Genomic DNA, 24,165 nt, shown 5'->3' with positions numbered 1-24,165 from the left:
AATGTAGGCAAGATACCGAAATTTTATGTACGATTGTGATCAGAAGGATATCTCATTTCTTTCTAGAGTTATTGGGGTTTATATCACATCCTTGCTCATGGTGAATTGTCTTATCGTAACAACTGTAATATCTCATAAACGATATGAGATATTGATGCAAGGTTTTCTGTGAATGGTAGCACGCATTGGGTCACTTATGTCGTATGATAAATAATTGAAACTGTTTTATTCACGGTAGTATGGAAGTAACTTGTCCACAGCAGTGGGAGGTCAACGGCTCGGGGTGCATATACACGTCCACAACACCTGCGGAATGGCGTAGCAGGACATATATACGTGCCCACAGCAGCAAAAGGGTTAATATATTACAAATATATTGAGTTGTTGATCCTGATACCGACACAATTTTGGAATTACGTGAAATTGTTTCTCCAGCAAATTCGGTGGCAAAATAGGGCAGTTTCATTCCGTGATAACTCCCAAATAGTTACACTTAGACCTGTTCTGACTATGGACCCATCACAAATGAGACAAATGAGTAGGAATTATTTTTCCCGTATTGTATTAGTATTTTTTTACGATTGCTTTGCTGTGATAAAATGACAGTAAAAATTTCATAGCTGTACGATTAGGAGCATTTTAGTGAGAAAAACAGGGATTCTGTAGCTCTGCTTACAGAACAGATAAAAGGTAAATACCCAAAAATATTAGAGCTAGAGCTGTGGTATTTGATATCATGCAAAACAATAACTGAAATGCTTTTACTTTAGGGACACAAGTGAATTTAACAAAATTTACTCCCATTCGTAAACTTTCTTTGAATGTTGTATGTTTTTGTGGGTTGATTTGTACCGGACTGGCCAGGCTTATTCTGCAACACTGTTACACGTCGACAGTGTCATCAGTTTCTGGTCGAGAGCCGCAAGTGCTACCAGTGATCTGGTTCCTGGCTTCCACCTCCACACTGCTGCTTATATGTACGTATTGTACCTCATGCTGTATGATGAGTTTGGATGTACCTGCTTGTGCATAAGATGACGGTCATGAAGTTGGATTTCTGCCGGGTTTTGGACGAAGTTGTTTTCTGGAGTAAAAGACATTCAACATTCTCAGTGGGTCAGTCAGGTGGGCATCAAATATTCAAAAAAATTTCTTTTACTCTCTAAGACCAGATTGTCGGTATAAAGGAAACTTCTCGCCAGAAGTGATTTATCTTTAGTATAGATGTTAAATAACAGTCGTGAAAGACCATTTCTTTATGGGAAGCCATGTCGTTGACATATCCATTGAGTATGCTGGAAGTCCGCATTATATCTCCTGTTTTGGAGCAAACTTACGACGAGTTTGGCGAATTCGTAATCTTTCATTATGTCGTAGATCTACTGTGACAATACACGGTGACTGACAGTGTCCTAAGCAGCTGTCAGGTTGATAAAAGCTGGATTTCGAAGCAATCCCCAGTAACTGAATGATGTTGAGGACTTGAGATGTACAGTCTTTTTCCTGCTCTGAAATTTGCTCGTGCTTGTATTAGAACTAGCTGTACAACAAAAATCAAACTGTTCAGCAACATCCACATGAAGATTTTGCACAGATGGTATTTACAGCTAATGAAAACAGTGAATGTAGGACAGACTCCTACACTATGAGAAGTAAAAATATTTTCCATATGGGCTGTAAATCCCTTTGTATAGCTCAGAATGGAGTTTCATATGCTGGTGCAAAAATTCTTTTTAACAAATCGCTGCTAGACATCGAGCAGGGAACCAGAACAACACCAGACAGAAAAAAAGTACCTCATTAGTGGCTCTTTCTAAAAGTTTATGAGAATTTTGTTTATCACTTATTTTTAACTTTCTCAGTATATAGGCATGTGGTCTTTGAAATCAGTTAAGTCATAGACTGCTTAGTATGCAGTAGTAGAAACAAATAGCAGCTAAGTAAAACAGAGGCCTGTGGTGGTACATACACTATGTGATCAAAAGTATCCGGACACCCCCAAAAACATACGTTTTTCATATTAGGTGCATTGTGCTGCCACCTACTGCCAGGTACTCCAGATCAGCGACCTCAGCAGTCATCAGATATCGTGAGAGAGCAGAATGGGGTGCTCCACGGAACTCACGGACTTCGAACGTAGTCAGGTGACTGGGTGCCACTTGTGTCATATGTCTGTACGTGAGATTTCCACACTCCTAAACATCCCTAGCTCCACTGTTTCCGATGTGATAGTGAAGTGGAAATGTGAAGGGTCACTACAACACAAAAGTGTACAGGTCAACCTCGTCTGTTGACAGACAGAGGCCACCGACAGTTGAAGATGGTCATAATGTGTCATAGGCAGACATCTGTCCAAACCATCAAACAGGAATACCAAACTACATCAGGATCCCCTACAAGTACTATGACAGTAAGGTGGCAGGTGAGAAAACTTCGATTTCATTGTCAACCACCTGTTCATAGCCACATATCAAGACAGTAAATGCCAAATGATTCCTCGCTCGGTGTAAGGAGCATAAGCATTGGGCGATTGAACAGTGGAAAAATGTTGTGCGGAGTGACGAATCACAGTACACAATGTGGCGATCCGATGGCAGGGTGTGGGTATGGCGAATGCCCGGTGAACGTCATCTGCCAGTGTGCGTAGTGCCGACAGTAAAATTCGGAGGCAGTGGTGATGGTGTGGTCGGGTTTTTCATGGAGGTGGCTTGCACCCCATGTTGTTTTGCATGGTACTATCACCACACACACCTACATTGATGTTTTAAGCACCTTCTCGCTTCCCACTGTTGAAGAGCAATTCAGGAATGGCGATTGCATCTTTGAACACGATCGAGCACCTGTTTGTAATTCACAGCCTGTGGCGGAGTGGTTACATGACAATAACGTCCTTATTGATTGGCGACTCCATGGAGTGTCCTGTGCACCACGACCGGATAATGGATATACTTAGAAGGAGAGACAGCATTGGTCGTGTTTTTTGTTTTATTAACCACAAAATTGATTTTCGGTCACTTAGTGACCATCCTCAGTGCTGTAATATATAATATAAATTGGTAGGCACTGGTGTCAACAAGCTTAGAGCGATCACATAAACTGAGAACTAAGCTTGTTGCTAAGCTTGTTGACACCAGTGCCTACCAATTTATATTATATATTACAGCACTGAGGATGGTCACTAAGTGACCGAAAATCGATTTTGTGGTTAATAAAACAAAAAATACGACCAATGCTGTCTCTCCTTCTAAATAACGTCCTTGTAATGGACTGGCCTGCACAGAGTCCTGACCTGAATCCTATAGAACACCTTTGAGATGTTTTGGAATGCCAACTTCGTGCCAGGCCTCACCGACCGACATCGATACCTCTCCTCAGTGCAGCACTCCGTCAAGAATGGGCTGCCATTCCCCAAGAAATCTTCCAGCCCCTGATGGAACATATGCCTGCGAGAGTGGAAGCTGTCGTCAAGGCTGAGGGTGGGACAACACCGTACTGAATCCCAGATTCACGGATGGAGGGTGCCACGAACTTGTAAGTCATGTTCAGCCAGGTGTCCAGATTCCTTTGATGACATGGTGTACCACTACAGAGGAGGGATGTGTAACTGCACATCTACTTACTGATGGATGGTACTTGTAGCTAAAAGTTGTAAAATAAGATGTCAACTGTAAAGGTGTAGATATTGTGTCAGGGTGTTATTTTTGTTTTGCATGTAGAGAGTTATATTGAGGAACAGAGTGTGTCACTATGCATGACAGTGGTGGCAGCACCTCGGGAATGTGCAGTGTTCCAAAGCATAAGTGAAGCGCGGCCAACCTCCGGTGACTCGCCGGCCTCATTCGTGTACTTCATTAAGTTTGTGGGGCTCCTCACCATGTGACAGTAACACTCCTAGAATATAAAGTCAAAAATGTACCATCTGTGGGGCTTTATGGGCTTTTGTTAAATTCTCTCGAGTCCCTAAAGTGTGTTCTTTTCATTTGAGAAACCAGGAGGGCACTAGCAAGGTGGAAATAGTATGGTCAGGGTCGAACTGGAACACTACGGGACTCCAAAATATGTAGGACTGACACTTGACACGTGTCTCACTTTCAGAAAGCACTGCATGAAATGGAAGTTGAAAGTTTCCACCGGGATCAATCTCCTACGGAAACTGGCCAGATCACAGTGGGGTAGTCAATCTGAAACAATCCGATCATCTGCAGTGGCAGTATGCTATTCTACGGCAGAGTATACCTGTCCTGTTTGGTATAATTCAACTCGTGCCAAACACGTGGATGTAGCTCTAGACGAAACCTGCAGAATTATAACAGGCTGCTCGAAATCCACTCCAGTCGAATGGCTTTACCGTCTCACGGGAATAGCACCACCACCTGTTCGAAGAGAGACAGCTGCAAACAAGGAAAGAAAGGGAGTGGAACGGGAAGCTACCCATCCTCTGTAAGGGCACGAACCGCATCTGCAACAACTAAAGTCGAGGAAGTTCATCAGAGGAACTTAGAACCACAGCTGAAAAAGCTAGTTTACAGCTAAGGAGGGCTACGACCCACCTTCCCCTGGCTGGAAAAGAATTGTTGTAGCTTTATCTCCAGGCCATGACGGGGAATGGACGACGTGGCAGTCCCTGAATAGACTGAGATCCAGAGTTGGAAGACGAATAGCTAACTTGGCAAGATGGGGATACACTGATACAGATGATATTCGGTGTGACGGTGGAGAAGAACAGACAGTTTGGCACTTACTTTGGTGTCGATTGTGCCCAGTCTTGTGTACAGAAGACGATCGTCAACAAGCGACAGAAAATGCACTCGAAGTGGCCAAGTTTTGGTCAAAAGTACATGCGTGTACCTGTATGTTTCTGACACGAGAATAATAATAGTAGGCTAATGAACCGATATCAAATGGAATCCCTTTTCTGAAAAGCCACACTAACAAATTATGCCTCAATACACACATTTTTGAAAATACATTCACTTTACGTTCCCCCAAAAAACAGTAAAATTGATGCCACTGGGAACAAAGATAACTAGTTTGTTCACCGGGTTAAGACCCCTGTTTCTAGGCCCCTGTTTCCATTGTTCAAACCGGCATGTCTGCTTGTGTCTGTGTATGTGTGGATGGATATGTGTGTGTGTGCGAGTGTATACCTGTCCTTTTTTCCCCCTAAGGTAAGTCTTTCCGCTCCCGGGATTGGAATGACTCCTTACCCTCTCCCTTAAAACCCATATCCTTTTGTCTTTCCTTCTCCTTCCCTCTTTCCTGACGAGGCAACCATTGGTTGCGAAAGCTAGAATTTTGTGTGTATGTTTGTGTTTGTTTGTGTGTCTATCGACCTGCCAGCGCTTTTGTTTGGTAAGTTTCATCATCTTTCTTTTTATATATATTTTTCCCACGTGGAATGTTTCCCTCTATTATATATATATATATATATATATAATGGAAGGAAACATTCCACGTGGGAAAAATTATATATAAAAACAAAGATGAGGTGACTTACCGAACAAAAGCGCTGGCAGGTCGATAGACACACAAACAAACACAAACATACACACAAAATTCAAGCTTTCGCAACAAACTGTTGCCTCATCAGGAAAGAGGGAAGGAGAGGGGAAGACGAAAGGAAGTGGGTTTTAAAGGAGAGGGTAAGGAGTCATTCCAATCCCGGGAGCGGAAAGACTTACCTTAGGGGGAAAAAAGGACAGGTATACACTCGCACACACGCACATATCCATCCACACATACAGACACCTTACCTGTGGGAAGCGGCTAAAAATGATCAGTGGTGTGGGAAAAACGGAAATGGAAATAAAGCGAAAGTTATTAGAACTGGCCGAAATGGTTGTTTAAAAGGTGAAAGGAGCTGTTTGTGAACTAGAAACGGTGGATATTATAGCGGCGGTAGTGCTGAAAGCGGCAAAAAAAATTTTTTTGGTTATGGTTTGGAAGTGGGTTACGTATTATTGAGTATATATATAGGCGGGATAAAATAGTATAGCAGATTACGGTAAAAAGGAGAAGGTGAATACAAAGTGAAACTACTGGCAAAAACAGAAAGAGGAAAATAAGACGACAGAAAAGATTTCGAAATGCAACAGTGACAATAACAAACGTAATTGTTGGATTCAAATTAATGATATCAATATAATGGAAGGAAACATTCCACGTGGGAAAAATTATATATAAAAACAAAGATGAGGTGACTTACCGAACAAAAGCGCTGGCAGGTCGATAGACACACAAACAAACACAAACATACACACAAAATTCAAGCTTTCGCAACAAACTGTTGCCTCATCAGGAAAGAGGGAAGGAGAGGGGAAGACGAAAGGAAGTGGGTTTTAAAGGAGAGGGTAAGGAGTCATTCCAATCCCGGGAGCGGAAAGACTTACCTTAGGGGGAAAAAAGGACAGGTATACACTCGCACACACGCACATATCCATCCACACATACAGACACCTTACCTGTGGGAAGCGGCTAAAAATGATCAGTGGTGTGGGAAAAACGGAAATGGAAATAAAGCGAAAGTTATTAGAACTGGCCGAAATGGTTGTTTAAAAGGTGAAAGGAGCTGTTTGTGAACTAGAAACGGTGGATATTATAGCGGCGGTAGTGCTGAAAGCGGCAAAAAAAATTTTTTTGGTTATGGTTTGGAAGTGGGTTACGTATTATTGAGTATATATATAGGCGGGATAAAATAGTATAGCAGATTACGGTAAAAAGGAGAAGGTGAATACAAAGTGAAACTACTGGCAAAAACAGAAAGAGGAAAATAAGACGACAGAAAAGATTTCGAAATGCAACAGTGACAATAACAAACGTAATTGTTGGATTCAAATTAATGATATCAATATAATGGAAGGAAACATTCCACGTGGGAAAAATTATATATAAAAACAAAGATGAGGTGACTTACCGAACAAAAGCGCTGGCAGGTCGATAGACACACAAACAAACACAAACATACACACAAAATTCAAGCTTTCGCAACAAACTGTTGCCTCATCAGGAAAGAGGGAAGGAGAGGGGAAGACGAAAGGAAGTGGGTTTTAAAGGAGAGGGTAAGGAGTCATTCCAATCCCGGGAGCGGAAAGACTTACCTTAGGGGGAAAAAAGGACAGGTATACACTCGCACACACGCACATATCCATCCACACATACAGATGGATGGATATGTGCGTGTGTGCGAGTGTATACCTGTCCTTTTTTCCCCCTAAGGTAAGTCTTTCCGCTCCCGGGATTGGAATGACTCCTTACCCTCTCCTTTAAAACCCACTTCCTTTCGTCTTCCCCTCTCCTTCCCTCTTTCCTGATGAGGCAACAGTTTGTTGCGAAAGCTTGAATTTTGTGTGTATGTTTGTGTTTGTTTGTGTGTCTATCGACCTGCCAGCGCTTTCTTTCGGTAAGTCACCTCATCTTTGTTTTTATATATAATTTTTCCCAAAAAGGGGAAACATCTGGTGGCAGGCAGAGCATCTGGCCACCCCTCAAATTAACCTTGCCAAATCCGATTAACCATGCTGACCCTGCGTCACTGCGGGAAAAAGGCACAAGCAAAAGATATAAAGAGGAAACATTGTTAGCAATATCTTGAAAAATTATTCACCGATTTATTTCAGATACTTACTAAATGTTCAGTTGGACATCGACCATATATTTCTTTAAAATATATGGTATATAAGTATATATACCATATCACGGGGAAGTATTTTTAATAAAAATCTTGAAAAGTTCTCAAATTCTTTATTTCACAATTTTTGCACAATAGTCTAATAATATTTGGATGGACATAGGCTAAATTTTTATAAATTCGCATTGTAACTAAATGTATATACAACATATAAAAAGGTCTCCAAGAGTTCTTGACTAGTTATTTTCAGATTTTTACGCTATACTTTAATAAACAAATATAAAAATGGTAAAGGTTGTTAGCAAATTTCTTAACAGGTTTTGACCAATTAACTTCAAATTTTTACATTGTACTCATGTAAACATTTAGATGGACATAGGCTATATAATTTTTAACCCACATTGTACGGGTTTTCTGTTAAAATCAGCTGCAAGAAAGAAAATTCTGTGCAGTGCAAATGTGCAGTTTCATTTTCTTTCTTGTAGCAAGTTTTAGTTGCAATTACAGGGCATTAAAACCATTAGACAAAGTGTTGTTCCCATATACAGAGTGTACATAAAGTCCGGGAACACTTTCAATTATTTATTGCACAAGAACCAAACATTTTACAGATGTCATACATATGTCGTTTTGAAGAGAATCCCTGATAGTTTTTTTTTTTTTTTTTTTCATATATACCGCCACAGCATAGTTTGGTAATTTGCCGACAGTCAGCAGTGGTCGCAAGCATGGCGAGTTCAGGTGCGGAGTGAGCTTTCTGTGTGTTGGAGTTTGACAAAAACGAGTGTGCTACAACTGTTCAACGGATGTTTAGAACGAAGTACGGTAAGAAGTCACCAATAAGGAAGGTCATTTACCACTGGCACAACAAATTTGTTATGTAGGGTCGCTTGTGCCTGGCAAAGAGATGTGGACGTCCCAGTGTGAGTGAAGTGAATGTGGAGCACGTACGAGAGAGATTCGTAAGGAGTCCAAAGAAATCGATGCGTCGTGCATCCCGTGAACTCGAAATGGTTCCAATGACAGTGTGCAAAGTCCTGCGACAGAAGCTGTCAGTGAAACCATTCAAATTGGAGCTAGTGCAGAAGCTCAGTGATGACAAAGACAAGCATTTTGAGTTTTGTTCGCAGTTGCAACAATTGAATGAGGATAGTGATGGCATTGTTGATCTCTTAATTTTTAGCAACGAAATCACTTTTCACACTAATGGGAAAGTGAACAGGTATAATTGTCGAATCTGGGATACAAAGCATCCGCACGAATGCGTTGAATTCGAGCGTGATTCCCCAGAGGTAAATGTTTTTTGTGCCTCGCCACGTCAAAAACTTCTTCGCCGAGAGCACTGTCACTGGATATTTCTACTTGGAAATGTTACAGCAATGGCTGATACCTGAAATACAATCGGACTCTCCCTTCATCTTTCAGCAGGATGGGGCTCCACCCCATTTTTGTCTCGAAGTTTGTGGGTACCTGAACACAGAGCTGCAGCATCGACAGATCGGCCGTGCTGCAGAATGGGACAGCTATTTCACGAAATAGTCTTTCCGATCACCAGATCTCGCTCCGTGTGACTTTTTTTGTGGGGACACATTAAAGATCTGATGCGTGTGCCGCCTCTAGCACGTGATGTGGAAGAGCTCCGGGAGACAGTTCGGGAAGCGACTGCCACAGTCGACGATGCCGTGCTGGGACGGGTACGGCAAGAATTCAGTTACCGTATTGACATCTGCCAGGTCACTCGTGGTTCGCGTATCGAATGATTGTAAAAACGACTTTCAGAGTTTCTTTTCAATATGCATCTGTACAATGTTTTGTTCTGGTGCAATAAATAATTGAAAGTGTTCCTGGACTTTGTGTACATCCTGCATATTCTTTTCCCTTATATAACAATGGAAAATTGAGAATGGAATGTAACAGTATTACAAAAACAAAAGTTGTTCATCACCGTATAGCAGAGATGCCGAGTCGTAGATAGGCCCAACAAAAAGACAATTTGTGACAGTCTTTTTGCCGTGCCTATCTGTAACTCAGCATCTCCGCTATAAGGCGTGTAGCAACTTTCCTTTTCATAATATTGTTACTTTTCCCTTATATATAATTTTAAAGAAAAATTGTGTACTCATCTACGTGTCATTTTTGTTTTCTTCCCTGCAGTCGGTTTTAAAAGAAAGTGGATAGTTATTGGCTTACGATTACAATACTAGTCTGAAACTTTTGAATCCTATCCGTTTGCAAATTAAAGCTATGCAAGACATTGCGTAGAAGGTACTATACTCACAGGTCTAGGAACGGAGTACGACACCCGGGCGTCCGCTCCGTCACGGGAGGGCGGGCCACCGTATTGCCCGTGTCCCGTTCCACTGCCCTCCGGAGCCGCCACAGTGGGCCGGGAGGCAGACCGTCGACGGAGAAGTACAGAGTCCCGAGAGGAGGACTCGGGACTAATGCGAGGTACGGCGGTGGAAGCCCAGGCTCGTAGAAGCCGCGTGCCGCCCCGTGTCCAGTCGGTCCTCCAGCGTGGCCCTCTCGTCCCTGTAGACGCTGCTGGACTGTGCTCAAATGAGGGTTTTTTACGCTCGTACACGGTCAACTCGTGTCAGCGTGCCGTCTCCGACTGCACTCAGAGCCACACATCTGTGCCCGAGGGTTCGGTAACGGCTTTCCTCGCCCTGTCAGAGTTCCGTCTGCTGCTGCGGTTACAATTTGGAATGTTTGTCCTTCCATTGCCATTTTTTAAAGATAATACTGGGTTCCAGAGTACCAGTCATTTAAAATAGTAAAAATGATAGTAAAAGTGCCCATTGACTCTAAATCTGAATGAGAAAGTATTAGCAATTTATTCATTCTGAAGTGGAAAAGAATCGTGTTTTAAAGCTCTAACTCTGTGGATTTTCTGCTCGAAGTTGATTTTTAGACAACTACACTTGTATTTTTACGGATATCGAAGCAGTTTTCACTGATTTTACTTTGTTTACACTTTAATGTTGCATTCGAGCGTATACGTCGTGTATGAAAAGTAGTAACTGTGAGCAATGTTTTTCAGCCGTTAAACGGGCACTGGTCAAAAATTGAACTATATACCATCGGAGGTCTAGAGACTACTCTTTCTAGGTATTTCGAGATAAAAGAAGATTAAAGAACGAACAGATGAGATAATGGGCTCTCAGAACTACCCAGAATTGGGCACCCATAACATTTTCACCAAATTTGCAGGCGCATGTGTTTCTATAGGGATGGACTGAAGCTGTCGTACAAAAAGCACAAGGAGACAGCACGACTGTGTATCATATTACCTTTTCTTGACTGAAGGGTCCATAAAATTAAGATTCACACCTGATAAAAGATGGGCTCTTAAAGATGCACAATGAATTTTTTCTCATTTTTGGAGATGTACAGCTGTCACCGTACACACTTAAAAATCTCATTAGCAGTATACTGTAATTCAGCACTGAAATTTGTTTAAATGTACAAAAGCAGGGACTTGTAAGTTAAAAAAGTACCTTTCACAGAAGTTAAACAATGTAAAATCCAGCATGGAATGTAACAATATTTGAGAAGGAAAGTTGCTACTCACCATATAGGGGAAATGCTGAGTTGCGATAGACGCAACAAGAAGATTCACACAATTATAGCTTTCGGCCTTTAAGGCCTTTGTCAGCAATAGACACACGCACACACACACACACACACACACACACACACACACACACACACACACACACAAGTGCACACGTGTGTGTGTGTGTATGTATGTCTATTGCTGACAAAGGCCGTAAAGGCCGAAAGCTATAATTGTGTGAATCTTCATGTTGCGCCTATCGCAACTCAGCATTTCCCCTATTTGGTGAGTAGCAACTTTCCTTCTCAAATATTTTCACAGAAGTTATCCGAAGTCGGCACTTCGTCACACGTGTAGAAGGCGTAGGCTTCGTATATCTCACTACGATAGGCTGTAGAAATGGAACCGGAGGAGTTATCGAGCTGAAAGTTTGTACGTATCTGTCAGAGACATAGGGGAACATTCCTGAGAAGTTTCATCGGATTCAGAGGTGGTCGAGCGGGGACCCGTGCTCCACTTGGCACGGAATGACCCTACTGTACTTCTTTATGTGTATATTGTTAAATAATGTAGTGGAATTTTGTGGCGTGCATAGTAGTTAAGCAGCTGTCGTCGTTAAAAGCATTGTGCTACAGGGTGTGTTTGTTTTGTCTGCAGGTCACCTGGAGTGACACGATGAAGTCGCCCGAATTTTACGACTGCGGAGACGAGCTCGTCGGTGACCTGATGTCCAAGGTAAGGCGACTGCACGATAGTCTTGTTTCCACACCGGTACTTGTACGTCCTACTCTTCTTTTAATTGCTTTCCTGTACCAAAGGAACCTTCAGAAGTTCTAAGAGTGATGCATACAAGTTTTTATTTAATGTGAGAGTTTTTAAAGCACACATTCCTTTTCTTGGTGTCTCAATGTCTGGTGCCAGGCATTTTTTATAGACGAGACTAGAAAATTGAAACTGTATAAACATAGGCCTCTAAATGTAATCAGCAATAAAGTGAAATACGTAAAATGGCATACCTTATGAAAGTGTAATGCTGAAGAACGAACAGGGACGAGCGCTGTACACAGAGTATCGTGGTAAGATATTTAAGATCGTAATCGCCCACCTCGATCAGTAACGTAACTACCACGTTACTGCTGAGAATAAAATCTGTGTGTCGACCAGTGCACCGTTCGTATTGTCGTGTCTGGTGAAGGACAGTGGTAGATGCATGTGACTTCACTTTGTAGAAGTGCTTAGTGGCAAGTTTGTATGTCTGTGGGCAGAAGCATCATTAATTAGTTTATTTATTAAACATTCATTCATCAAATATTTGGTATGGGATATAGCTTGTTTTGTTCATTAGTACAGCTAATGCTTGGAGGACAGTGAGGGTTAGTTTCATTCCAGAATTACTGGCAATGACAAACTAATACTTGGGTGGTTTCGTAAGCCCGGTAAATATTCATGAAAGAATTTTACATTTTTGATGTGCCTTTGTGATTAGTTGGCCCGATCTGTTCAAATCGATCAGTGTGTCGACTCTGATCGAAAGTGCAGGAAACAGAGTTTTGTGGTGTTATTAAAAATTTCATTCGAAGCATTGGACTGCCTCACAATTCAATACAGAATTGGATAAAGTTCATTCGGACTCTGCACAGTCGAAGATCTTTCACATTCGGATTAACAAATTTAAACAGGATCGGACAAGAACCGAAGACGGAGTGCACTCCGGCTATCGGATTGAGGTCACTGCAAAAGAAACCGTTCGTAAAATCCACAATAGTGGTAATGCGAGACAGCTGAAAAAAATTGAGTGTGTGCTGAGACCGTGGGCATCTCAACTGAGCAAGTGCACAATATCCTGCACGGAGGGTTATCTGTGAAGAAGCTGTATGCGAGGTGCGCGCATACCGTCGACAGAAAGTGAATCAGACTCAGCGATTTGGCACAATGTCTGGTGATGGCGAATCTCAATCCGCAAGACTTTTTATGCCGGTTTGTGGCTCTCGTTGAAACCAGAGTCAAAACATCGGTCAGAACAATGGACAAAGGTCGGTGAAAGTGCACCGAAGAAAGCAGAGACCGTTTCGTCAGCCGGTATGGTGACGGCAACTGCTTTTTCGGATTCCAAATGAATGATCCTCATAGTTTACCTGGAAAAAGTAGAACTGTAACTGGATCCTATTGTACCTCATTGTTAGATTGTTTGAAACTTATGTTGGCTGAAAAAAGACCAAGGTTTAACTTCTTCGTGTTCTGTAACTTGGAACTTAGACTTTGTAGGAAGAAATTTTCATAAAATGAGGAAGTGATAAATGCAGTTAACAAGTGTTTTGCAGAGTTTGACGGAACCAATTTTTTCGATGGGATGAAAAAGCCAGAGGATTGCTGGAACGAGTGTATACCCCTCAAAGGAGACTGTGTGTAGGTGTAAGGTGAGTTGTTTACAAAACAAACATTTATTCTTCTTTTACCAGGCTTATCAAACCACCCTCATAGACTGGCCAAGTCTATGTCCTAAGCATCACTAAGGCAATTTTAAAATCTGAACTATTTAGCTAGATCAGGAGGCAGCATGTAGAATATTGTACTAGGAGGCAGTATGTAGAATATTGGAGTACGATCCAAAAACGTGGCACGCTACCGATGCCGAAGCTGTGTTTCAAACAGAAGTTGTATAATTCTGAACCGGAATGGAGACAGAGTAAACCTGTGATGGGACTCGTGACTGCTCGTGGGAACTCTGAGTAACACTTACACACGATGGGTAAGTGTAGTCTGACAAGGAGAGGTCTCTAGCAGTGCAATCAACTTTTTGAAACTATCTGTACGTTTGATGTAGGTTAAGATCCCCAGGTATCATACACTGCAGCCATTTACCACCAGGGCCCTCGTTTGCGAGTAATTGAAGAAAAAAAATTCGATATTTTGCGCGACACTCGGTAGCCCTAAAATAGTCTCATTGTGTGGTGTGGTTGTGTTGTATAATGGACAGGATAACAGCTTCGCATGCAGGAAGTTATACATTCGAAACTTGTCAGGTGCCGTAAGTTTATTTATTTTTAAATTTTTGTCAAAATGACTTTGATCGTCATTTTTATTCAGATAATTGATTTAAATGTAATTTTTTAATGTCAGTCCTTCATCACACAACTTTTAACATAATACCAACTTCTTCATTTGCTTTCATTTTTCTTCCTATCCTCCTTTCTCCACTTGAAATCTTTTTTCGTGTGTCTAAACAAACACATAGGAGCACTACTCACTCACACACACGAGGCTACTGTCGTCTCCAGGCACTAACGGAAGAAAGACTCGATTTCATAGTTTAGCCTACTTTTAAACATACCTGTCTGCTGCTCAGTGTCACCTCTTTGTGGTTAATAGCAATCTACCCTTATCAGTATTGTTGTTATTTCGTCCCAGGTTTAACAGCAGACCGGGATTAGGACCGAGATTTACCACTTGTCGCCGTTTTAGCTCCACACTCGAGAAGGCAGTGAACTGGAGAACTGCAGTGTAGGAGCCGAATTGCCCTCTGTACTGCATACTCCAGCAGGGGAGGCAGTGCAGACGGGCCTGTCGTGGAAGGGTGCCCAGTCACACGAGGCGGTCGCCGCATACTGTCGTACCACTAGAACACCGGTACACACACAATGTCCCCGTTTGCCTGATGTTTCTCGTGTGTCCTTCCAATCGTTGAAACGTTCATTTTCAAAGATTTTACACCCCCACATTCGAGTGGGCATACTTTCCTCGTAATGCATCTCTGGCAATACGATCATATGATCGTGTTTGCTCCTTATTCTCTTTTCTTGCAGTTTGTCCTTATTTAGCAAAATCATTAGGTCGATCAATATTATCGAGAATTTTTAACTCTTGTTGTTGTTATCTTCAGTCAGAAGACTGTTTTGATGCAGTTCTCCTTACTACTCTGTCCTGTGTGAGCGTCTTCATCTCCAAATTACTACAGCAACGTACGTCCTTCTGAATCGGCTTACTGTATTCGTCTCTTCGTCTCCCTCTATGATTTTTCCCTTCCCACACTTCCCTCCAATCCCTTGACGTCTCAGAACGTGTCGTGCCATATCCCGATCCCTTCTTTTGGTCGAGTTGTGTCACAAAATTCTCGCCTACCCTATTCAGTACTTCCCCATTAGTTGCACGATTGACCCATCTAATCTTCGCCATTCTTGTATAGCGTCACATTTCACAACCTTCTATTCTCTTTTTATCTAAACTGTTTACCGTCCATTTTTCACTTCCGTATGTGGTTACACTCCGGGCAAATAACTGAAGAAAACACTTCTGACACTTAAATCTAAATTCAGTGTTACCAAATGTGTCGTAACAGTGAAAGGAACGGTCACGGGGTTGCCGCTAACGAAAACGCAGCGGGACCGGACGGGAGCGGCCCGCGAACAGACGAGACGGACGAACGGGAATGGGAGGACGGGCGCGAGGACGGACGACCGAGCCGGACACCGAGATCGACAGTGGCACACGTGACGTAAACACGATGTCTGTAAGCGAAATACCGAAAGACTCGATGCGAATACCGGACTGCTTCGCCGAGTGAGAGGCGGGCGACTTCATACCCAACAGGGTACGTCGCTACCGGCTGCCGGGACCACGTGCTCCACAGTGGCGTCCTCACGTTAGACTCGGGGCCGGGATCGCGCGCAGCCACGGCGTACGGCGCGACTGCTGCAGAGACCTCTAGCGGTCGTCGAGTTCCGTGCCGTCCGGCGCGGATTCGAAACCCGCGGCGCTCGGTACCAGACAATGCATCTTCTTTAGAAAAGCTTTTCTTGCCGTCGGCAGGCTACATTTTATATCCTCTCTACTTCATCCGTCGTCGGTAATTTTGTTGACTAAATAGCAAAACTCCTTTACTACTTTAAGTGTCTCATTTCCTAATCTAATTCCCTCAGCATCACTCGATTTAATTTGATTACATTTCATTATCATTTTGCTTTTGTTGATCATCATCTTATATCCTCCTTTCATGACACTGTCCATTCTGTTCAATTGCTGTGCCAAGTCGTTTGCTATCTACGAGAGGATTACAGTGTCATAAGCAAACTGCAAAGTTTTGATTTTTTCTTCCTGTACTTCAATTCCTACTCCAAATTTTCCTTTGGTTTCCTTTACTGGTTGTTCAGTGTACATATTGAATAACACGGGGGATAGGCTACACTGTCAAAAGCACGAATAATCGCCTTTCGTAGTGGGGACTGCTACGATACGTGCGGGAAGGTGCGTACTCGCTTCCGGAGTGACGAGATCACTGAGGTATGCCACGAAAACATTCCCCAGACTGTAAAGTAAAGCTCCCTCCTCTGCTCTGATCCTTCACTTTAAGACGTTTTACGCTGTGTGCGCCAGTGGTACACGTCCATTTGTGATACTGACTCGCGAATTCCGGCCTCCGTCACGGATGGACGGCAGTTGGCACGGCGCACGAATCGGGCACCTGCCGCGGAGGCCCGTGCCCTGCGACGTTCACTGAACGGTTGTCGGGGCGACACTGTCAGTAGTGCCTCGGTTCAACTGGACGGTCAGTTGCTCAACATTCGGACGTAACTTCGCCTGTAGACGTCTGCCGCCGCCGTTCGCCCCTACCGTCTGCGGCCCTCGGAGGAACACAGGTGCCACGGCAATGTGTTTGGGCAGCACTATTTTCCCGTGCGCGGTACGCTTTTACTGTGGCGACACGCAAACAGTTTACGGACTTAGCTGTTTCAGAAATGCTTTCACCTTGGCCCAAAAACCAGTGACGGTGCCTTTTGGACTGGAGATAAATCACTCTGTTTTCACATTACGACGAGGAATGCACTATTTCCAGTCACCGTCCCCCCGTCCCTGACATGCTTTATTTGCCTCCCGCACTAGGGTTGCCTCCTGTCATCTGAGAGTGGTTATTGCACGTCAGCATCGAATATAGTCGGTGAACACGTTACTGTCACTGGACTGTGTATCAGGAGTATTATCACTGTGACAAATCACAATTTTGGTAGTGATTTAGGAAATGATGTAAGTTGGATTTTGAACAGGAGAATGGTGTCTGTGGAAAGATAGTTGGCACAGCATTTTCAGTCAATTCAGCCATATTCCTAGGAAATTCTTTCAGTTCTCCTTTGTCCACAACAGTCGGTTTTATTGATACGCGATGCAGAGAAATGTTTTAACCGTGCCCCGGGATGTTTGAAATCGGAAAAGTCCGTTGGGATGTGACGCATTTGGACACTTTGTCGAATGACGTCAGTTGGCGGTGAAAATATAGTCCTCCTTCCAGGTTTCGAGTCAGTATTTCGATGTCAGAGGGCACTACACTTGTATGACATTTTACCCTAGGGTAAACATGGCACAGAAGCCACAAATTGTGCTAGGGGTATTTCACTGTGTAACAGAGCTGGAGCAAACATGATTTAGAAATTGGTATATAACAACATTTTACTTTATCTGCTGTAGTTTTTTCTCCCCTAATGTCCTTAATAGAGCCAACTTTTTCAGTGTTAATGAAAGCTCTCTCTCTCTCTCTCTCTCTCTCTCTCTCTCTCTCTCTCTCTCTTTTAATGAAAATGTTTTCATTTCTTTCCAAAGTTCTTCACAGCATAGGCTTTTTCATTTTCCAGGTAATGTAAAACGTAAATCATTTTTAGGTTTCAGATATTTGGCCTTTTCTGTGGAAGAACTCTAATAGGAAAAAAAGATATCCAAGTCTTCGTGTAAAATGTAACGCAAATGAGTGTGGCAAGAATAAGCTGTCTTCAGATGTTAGCAGACATCATCACTGTCTTTCTTGTGGTGTCAGTGCCAAAAACAAACCCTTCCCTAGTAACCTGTGTTGACGATCAATCTGAATGCCACCATTTGAAATACATTGCATAATGTTTGGACATCTTGTTCCATTCCTAGGAAACAAATTAACTCCTCTGATGCCATTTGGAAGAAGATATTTTGGAAGGTTTAGCTTCTCACTATTAGTGATTGAAGGCCCTGGATGAAATAATTCTGTGAAAGGTTTTCCCTCTGTCTTTGGTCCTAAGTGTGTTAAATGAGTTTCCTCACTGATAATTTATCAATGTGGTGACGGTAAAACATCATTTGTACAAAACTTCGATGATGTTAGCTACTGTGCAATTGGAATTCTTGTTTACATGTGAGAGCTTGTCTTTATCATTCCCGGTGTTTATTACTTGCTATGTTGCTTACAGAGCAAATAATATAATTTTTTGATGATTTTTTAATGTAGCACTTTATGTCACAGGAACCCGAGTGTGTTACGATGCAGAAAGAGAAACCGTGTGACGATGATGTGCAACCTGGAGAGCTGGACCCTCCACAGGTACGGAAGTCCTCATATTCGCAGTCACTTTATTCATTTTCCTCCTTGTCCATTTTATTTCTGTTTTCAAGGTACAGTTCTAGAGCACCCAACAGGACCGGATACTGATCTTTTATTGTGATCTTTTATTGCACTTTAGTGTGTGGTTTGTTAGGCTCAAGCCGAGATTATTTTGATCCACAGAAGAGCACTACAGAGAGTGTGGAAGTACCCAAAAGGAAGATGCTTTGAAGGTAGGTGCCAAATGTCCCACAAAAGCTCGCTCGCAGCATTTCGGGAACCGATACAAAGTATAAATCTCAGAATATGCTAGTCCCCCAAAGTATCAGTCCCATTGATGAGACCACGAAGGCGAGTTTAGACTAATCGCAGAGAACGTGAAGCGATTTGAGATGTCATTTGTCACGCACTCTATATGAAGTTCAAACAGGAAGAAATCCTAATACACTGTACGCTGGGAAGTACCCTCTCCCTATTACTGTGCAGTGGTTTGGATAGTGTATATACAGATGACATACAAATTTAAAATTAGAAAAAATGGATATATCACATATAACTTCTTCAGATGACATAATCTTTTCACTTTTTCCAATAAAATGTTTATTTCCACCTTTGGCAAATAGGAACAGAATCAAAGTCTACCACTACACTGTCGCACGAGTCCCGATGCTCAACTAATTCCAAAACCCGTTACAAGGTGGGGTCGGGATACCTAAGAATGTATTATGTAAATTTAAGGTGAAGGGGCAAGAAAGGGAAGAAAAGAAAAGAAACTGTTTACGTCAACTGCATCGGAAGTTTATGCGAAATCAGCGGTGACGAATGAAAATTATGCCGGGCTGGGATCTCCCGCTTACTAGGCAAGTGTATTAACAGTTCTGTCCGTGTCCTCTGTGCTCGCTACTCTGAGATTCCTCCAGGAGGTCGAACGTAATTGTGTACTTGCACTGAAGGTAGGTGGATTCGTTGCCCATCGAGGCAGATCGGTTGTACGAATGTGTGGTGCCTGTTCACTTGTCACCGCTGATTCTGCATAAAGTCCCGGTGTAGCTGGCGTCGGCAGTTCCTTCCCTTCCCTTTCCTTTGCTTTCTGCCCCCCCCTCCCCCCCCCCCCCCCCCCTCTTCCTCCAATTTACACTATATGTAGCACAGCTGCAGTTTCTGCTTGGGATCTGTTCTTTCGGAGATGTCCAAAAGATTTGTTTTGGTGGACAACGAATCCACCACCTTCGGTGCGGATGCACAGTTATATCGGACCTCCTGCCGGAATGCTAAAATAGTGAGCACTTAGGACACAGGTGGGAACTGCAGATAGGTGCTGCTGTGTGGGAATGCAGGTCGGGGGGAAGGTGTGTCGAGGTAGTATGCGCAGTTGCGTTAAACTCCGCAGTGGTTGACGCAGCTGCCTAGCGAGCTGGAGATCCTGGGTTTGCATCCCTTTTCAGCACATTTTTTCACTCGTCACTGCCAATTCCGCATAAAATCCCAATTCAGCTGACGTCGATAGTTCCTTGCGTGACCTTTCTTTTCTCCTTCTTTCACCTTCAGTTTATGTAATACGTATCACAGCTGCGGATTCCACGTGGTGTCAGTTCTTTTGGACTTGTCCGAGAGACCGGACACCACGCATACACGTAACTTAAAAATCTGTTCATGTATGCGAGGATCTGACACCTCATTAATCTGTTTGTCATAGTATTTGTCTGGTGCAGCAATTAGTTCTTTGTAAAAAAAATTTTCAGGGTGGGTGGTGGGAAAAAGTCTGCAGACTAACGGGTGTACAGACACACAAACTGTCACAAGAAAACGAGGTTGCCGGATCCTACTGTCAGTGTGATACGCTGTGAAGTGCGAGTCGAGCTCTGCACAGTATTCGAACCGTTCGTCTTGTCGAGAATCGAATGCGAGGAATGGCGGTACATTTCGCTGCGGCAGTGTCACGGGTGCCAGGTACGGCGCCGCCTTGTCTGTTCGTGTGGTGAGCAGTCTGGGAATTGTGTCCAATAACTGTTGTAGCCTCTGTGCCTGAACTCAACAATCTGAGTTACTAGTTCTCGGAGGGGTGGGGATCGGGGGTGGCCACGATGAAACACACACACACACACACACACACACACACACACACACACACACACACACATGCAAAAGAAGGCTTGTACAAAAGTAGAGTGCAATCACTAAGCTATGCTGGAGGAAAGTATGAATGAAAGTCACTATAAGTGTCAGCCTATGAAAAGTGCAAAAACCACAGTCAGTTGCAGGACGAACATTCTGAAACACACAGGACACTGAAGCAGTCCAGTGCGTGAGCACGTATAATGACCACAGTTCTGCAAGAAATACACACAATAAATGCCGTCGCCAGTTGTCTGTACGGCAAGAGGTAGAAGCGAGGAGCAATCGGTCGTAGTTTTTCCTCGTCACCTTTTCTTTCGTTGTCTCGTCAGTGGACGACAGAGAGCAAAATAGTAAGTTGCACACCTAGTGTTTAATAAACTTATTTTACTTAATTTGCAAGGCCCGGTCAGTATCTGGAACGAGTCCTCGAGATGGGGTGAGCCCGATACCCACGATAGGAACAGAGGCCGAGTGCCGACACTTAGACTAGACAGACGGAGCCGAACAGACTGACCTAGAGTTCAGTGTGGCGTCCTCCGAGTCGGCTCCGTGACGGTGCCAGCCGCACGGGCCGAGGAGGGTACGCCTCGGGGCCGGCCGCCGATTGGCGGCACGGTCACACGTTCGCTGTCGACTTCTGAATGTGCGGGGTGAGCAGAGTATCGGTAGCACACGACACCTCACACACTGTGTAATAATTTGAAGCTGCACTTTCAATACGTACAAGGTGTGTCGGTAACGCGAGTTGAAGTTAACGCTTTTAGTGGGTTCTGTGGGGTCCCGCCCACTCGTCTCTTATAGGATGCCTAAAGGATGCCACTTTCTCGGATAGCTGTACGATAATTCGAGCAAATCACATTAATGGTTTTTGTTACAATAAATGTAGATTGACAATACTTAACTTTAGTTTACAATGTCCTGTCACGAGCTATTGGCGACGTGCAAATAATCGGCATCTTTCACTGCATAGAATGTCTGCAAGTAATGGGTACGGATCACAAGTAACAGCTCTTCTAGCACTCTCTTCTCATCTGGGTCTACTAGTGTCCCTCCTCTACTGTCCGTCTGAGCCTTTTCGGATAGAGGCCGCTCGTGTCGTGGCGCGGTCCTAGTTGGCGTGCTATTGGCTGGTGCCGTCTCGCAGCCTACTCTGCTCTCGTTTTCTTCACCTCTGTGCCGGCGCTGGCCAGAACAGGTTCTATAGTATTTGTCGGTGTATCGATTTACGCAGCGTGGTAAACCTTCTAATAAAGACAACTTTGTCGAAATACCTCTGGTTACAGATTATCTGGAGGCAATAAAAATGAGCGAAGGTGTAAATATACATTTCAAACTGCTTCCAGGTAGAAGACATCCCTGGTGCTATTAATTTTTTGTACACTGTACGCAGTCCAGTATTTATAATTGTTTCGTTTGAAACAAAGGTTATGGACAACAGATACAAAATTTAATAAAAAGGGAAATACTTGAATCACAGACATTGCAAATGCCTGTCCTTTCCATTCGAAAAGACAGAAACGGCAAACAGAACTACGTACAAAGTGAAGTCCTCTCTCGCCTCGATGAATCCCGTCTCGTATTACGTCTGTTCTTTCGAAAATGTGCCTTTTCACTATCGAAACTGAGGTCGCACGTTCTGTTTTTTGAAACCTGCTTGTCCCTCGGAGCTACTCCATAAGTCCCCATTTCTGGATGCAGTCCTACCCTACACCGGGCTCTTCACAGTTTCAAATACAGCAGTCTCTTGCTCTTACATGCCTCATCAGCAAATTTCCACTCTACCAGACAAAAGCTGTCCCACCTTTTCCTAAACTACCTGAGCAGTGGTGTTTCCCTCCCTGTCCCTCTGCAGCTCCCTAAGCAGCCACACCTTCAGCCACCACCACTCTCCTAGAAACCGACCTCGCCCAACCTCCTGAACATCCCACAGGCTTCACCACTGCCTCCCACACTGAGAGTAACCCATAATCCCGTGAACTGGTCACAACGGTGCAGTGTCCTTAACCTCTCATCTGAAGCACTCTCCCCCCCTCAATTATCTGTATTATCTACAGGCCTCACTATCAGCCCTAAATCTGTATTTGACTGTGCTGCTTTGGTGAAGGACCTCCTTTCCTCCACACGTAATATCCATAGGAAATATCACTTTGCAACCCAACACCGAAACCTTTCCGACAGCCAGCCTGGCATTGAACTGTGCCTCGAACAGTTCAGACCGCGATCCCAACTTAATCTGCCACCACTACCTCAAAATCATCTCTTACGAGTCTTCGCCGGCCGGAGTGGCCGAGCGGTTAAAGGCGCTACAGTCTGGAACCGCGCGACCGCTACGGTCGCAGGTTCGAATCCTGCCTCGGGCATGGATGTGTGTGATGTCCTTAGGTTAGTTAGGTTTAAGTAGTTCTAAGTTCTAGGGGACTTATGACCACAGCAGTTGAGTCCCATAGTGCTCAGAGCCATTTGAACCATTTTTTTCTTACGCGCCTTCCAGAAATTCCTGACACCCAGCATTGCCTCACATCCCTTCCTCAGGTCTCTACAACACGACCCTAACCTGTCCTCTGCAGATCTCCACGCTCTACGTCCCCTAAAAGCTGATGACTCCATCACTATTGTACCACTGTAGTACTTGACCGAAAGGCGTATGGTAGTGAAGGTCTACACCAGCTGCCTGACACCTCTACTTGCAGCATCTGCCATCCAGATCCCATCCCTGTGATTCAGACTGACCTGCTGTCCCTCCTTAAAACCTCAGGCCCCTCACAAAGACTAACACCTCAATCCGTACAACTTCTCTCCCCACCCGAATAACACACCCCCACCTTTTACCTTCTTCCTAAGATCCACAAACCCACTCATCCTGGCCATCCTATACCCACCGAACATATATCTGCCTTAGTTGATCGACACCTGCAACCCGCTCCTCTCCTACATCAAAGAAACCGACCATTTCCTAGATCGTCTGAAATCCGTGCCTGTCCCACTCCCACAACACACCTTGCTTGTCACAATTGATGCCACCTCCCTCTATACCAACATCCCCACTACACGGTCTGTCTGCTGCTGAACATTTCCTTAGTCAGCGTCCATCTGATTCCAAACCTGTGACATCCTTTCTACTCACCTTAATCAACTTTATACTTACCGACAACTACTTCACCTCTGAGAGGCAGACGTACAGGCAGATCGTGGGTACGGCCGTGGGAACCTGGATGGCTGCTTCCTATGCCAACCTTCCCGTGGGTCGCTCGGACGGGGTTCTCCTGGTATCTGTACGTCTTCAGTCCCTGGTTTGGTTTTGATACTTTGATGACATAGTTACCATATGTACTCGTGGTGAGGCTGACCTTCTAAAATTCCTGGAATCTCTGAATACCTTCTCCCAGTTAAATTTTACATTGTCCTATTCCGAATCCTGTGCCACTTCCCTCGATGTCGATCTCGTCCTCACCGAAGGCCAGCTGAAAACCATAAATCGGTCTTTCCTTCTCATCCCGTACGGTAAGTCTCCCCTGACCTGTGGTTCAG

At 43.9% G+C, this 24,165-nt stretch overlaps 1 protein-coding gene across 6 annotated transcripts in view; it reads left to right on the top strand.

The window, feature by feature from the left end:
- The window catches only part of LOC124553733, a 161,204-nt gene that overhangs the window by 53,847 nt on the left and 83,192 nt on the right, over positions 1-24,165 (top strand). For all 6 annotated transcript variants that reach the window (XM_047127661.1, XM_047127662.1, XM_047127660.1 and 3 more), the window contains 2 exons: positions 11,844-11,921; positions 18,442-18,519. In XM_047127661.1, the coding sequence (XP_046983617.1) occupies positions 11,844-11,921; positions 18,442-18,519 (156 nt within the window). The remainder of the gene's footprint in view (positions 1-11,843; positions 11,922-18,441; positions 18,520-24,165) is intronic.

Source organism: Schistocerca americana, chromosome 11 (assembly GCF_021461395.2).
Source record: "Schistocerca americana isolate TAMUIC-IGC-003095 chromosome 11, iqSchAmer2.1, whole genome shotgun sequence".
NCBI classification, from domain to species: domain Eukaryota; kingdom Metazoa; phylum Arthropoda; class Insecta; order Orthoptera; family Acrididae; genus Schistocerca; species Schistocerca americana.
This window is presented reverse-complemented; position numbering and strand designations above follow the sequence as displayed.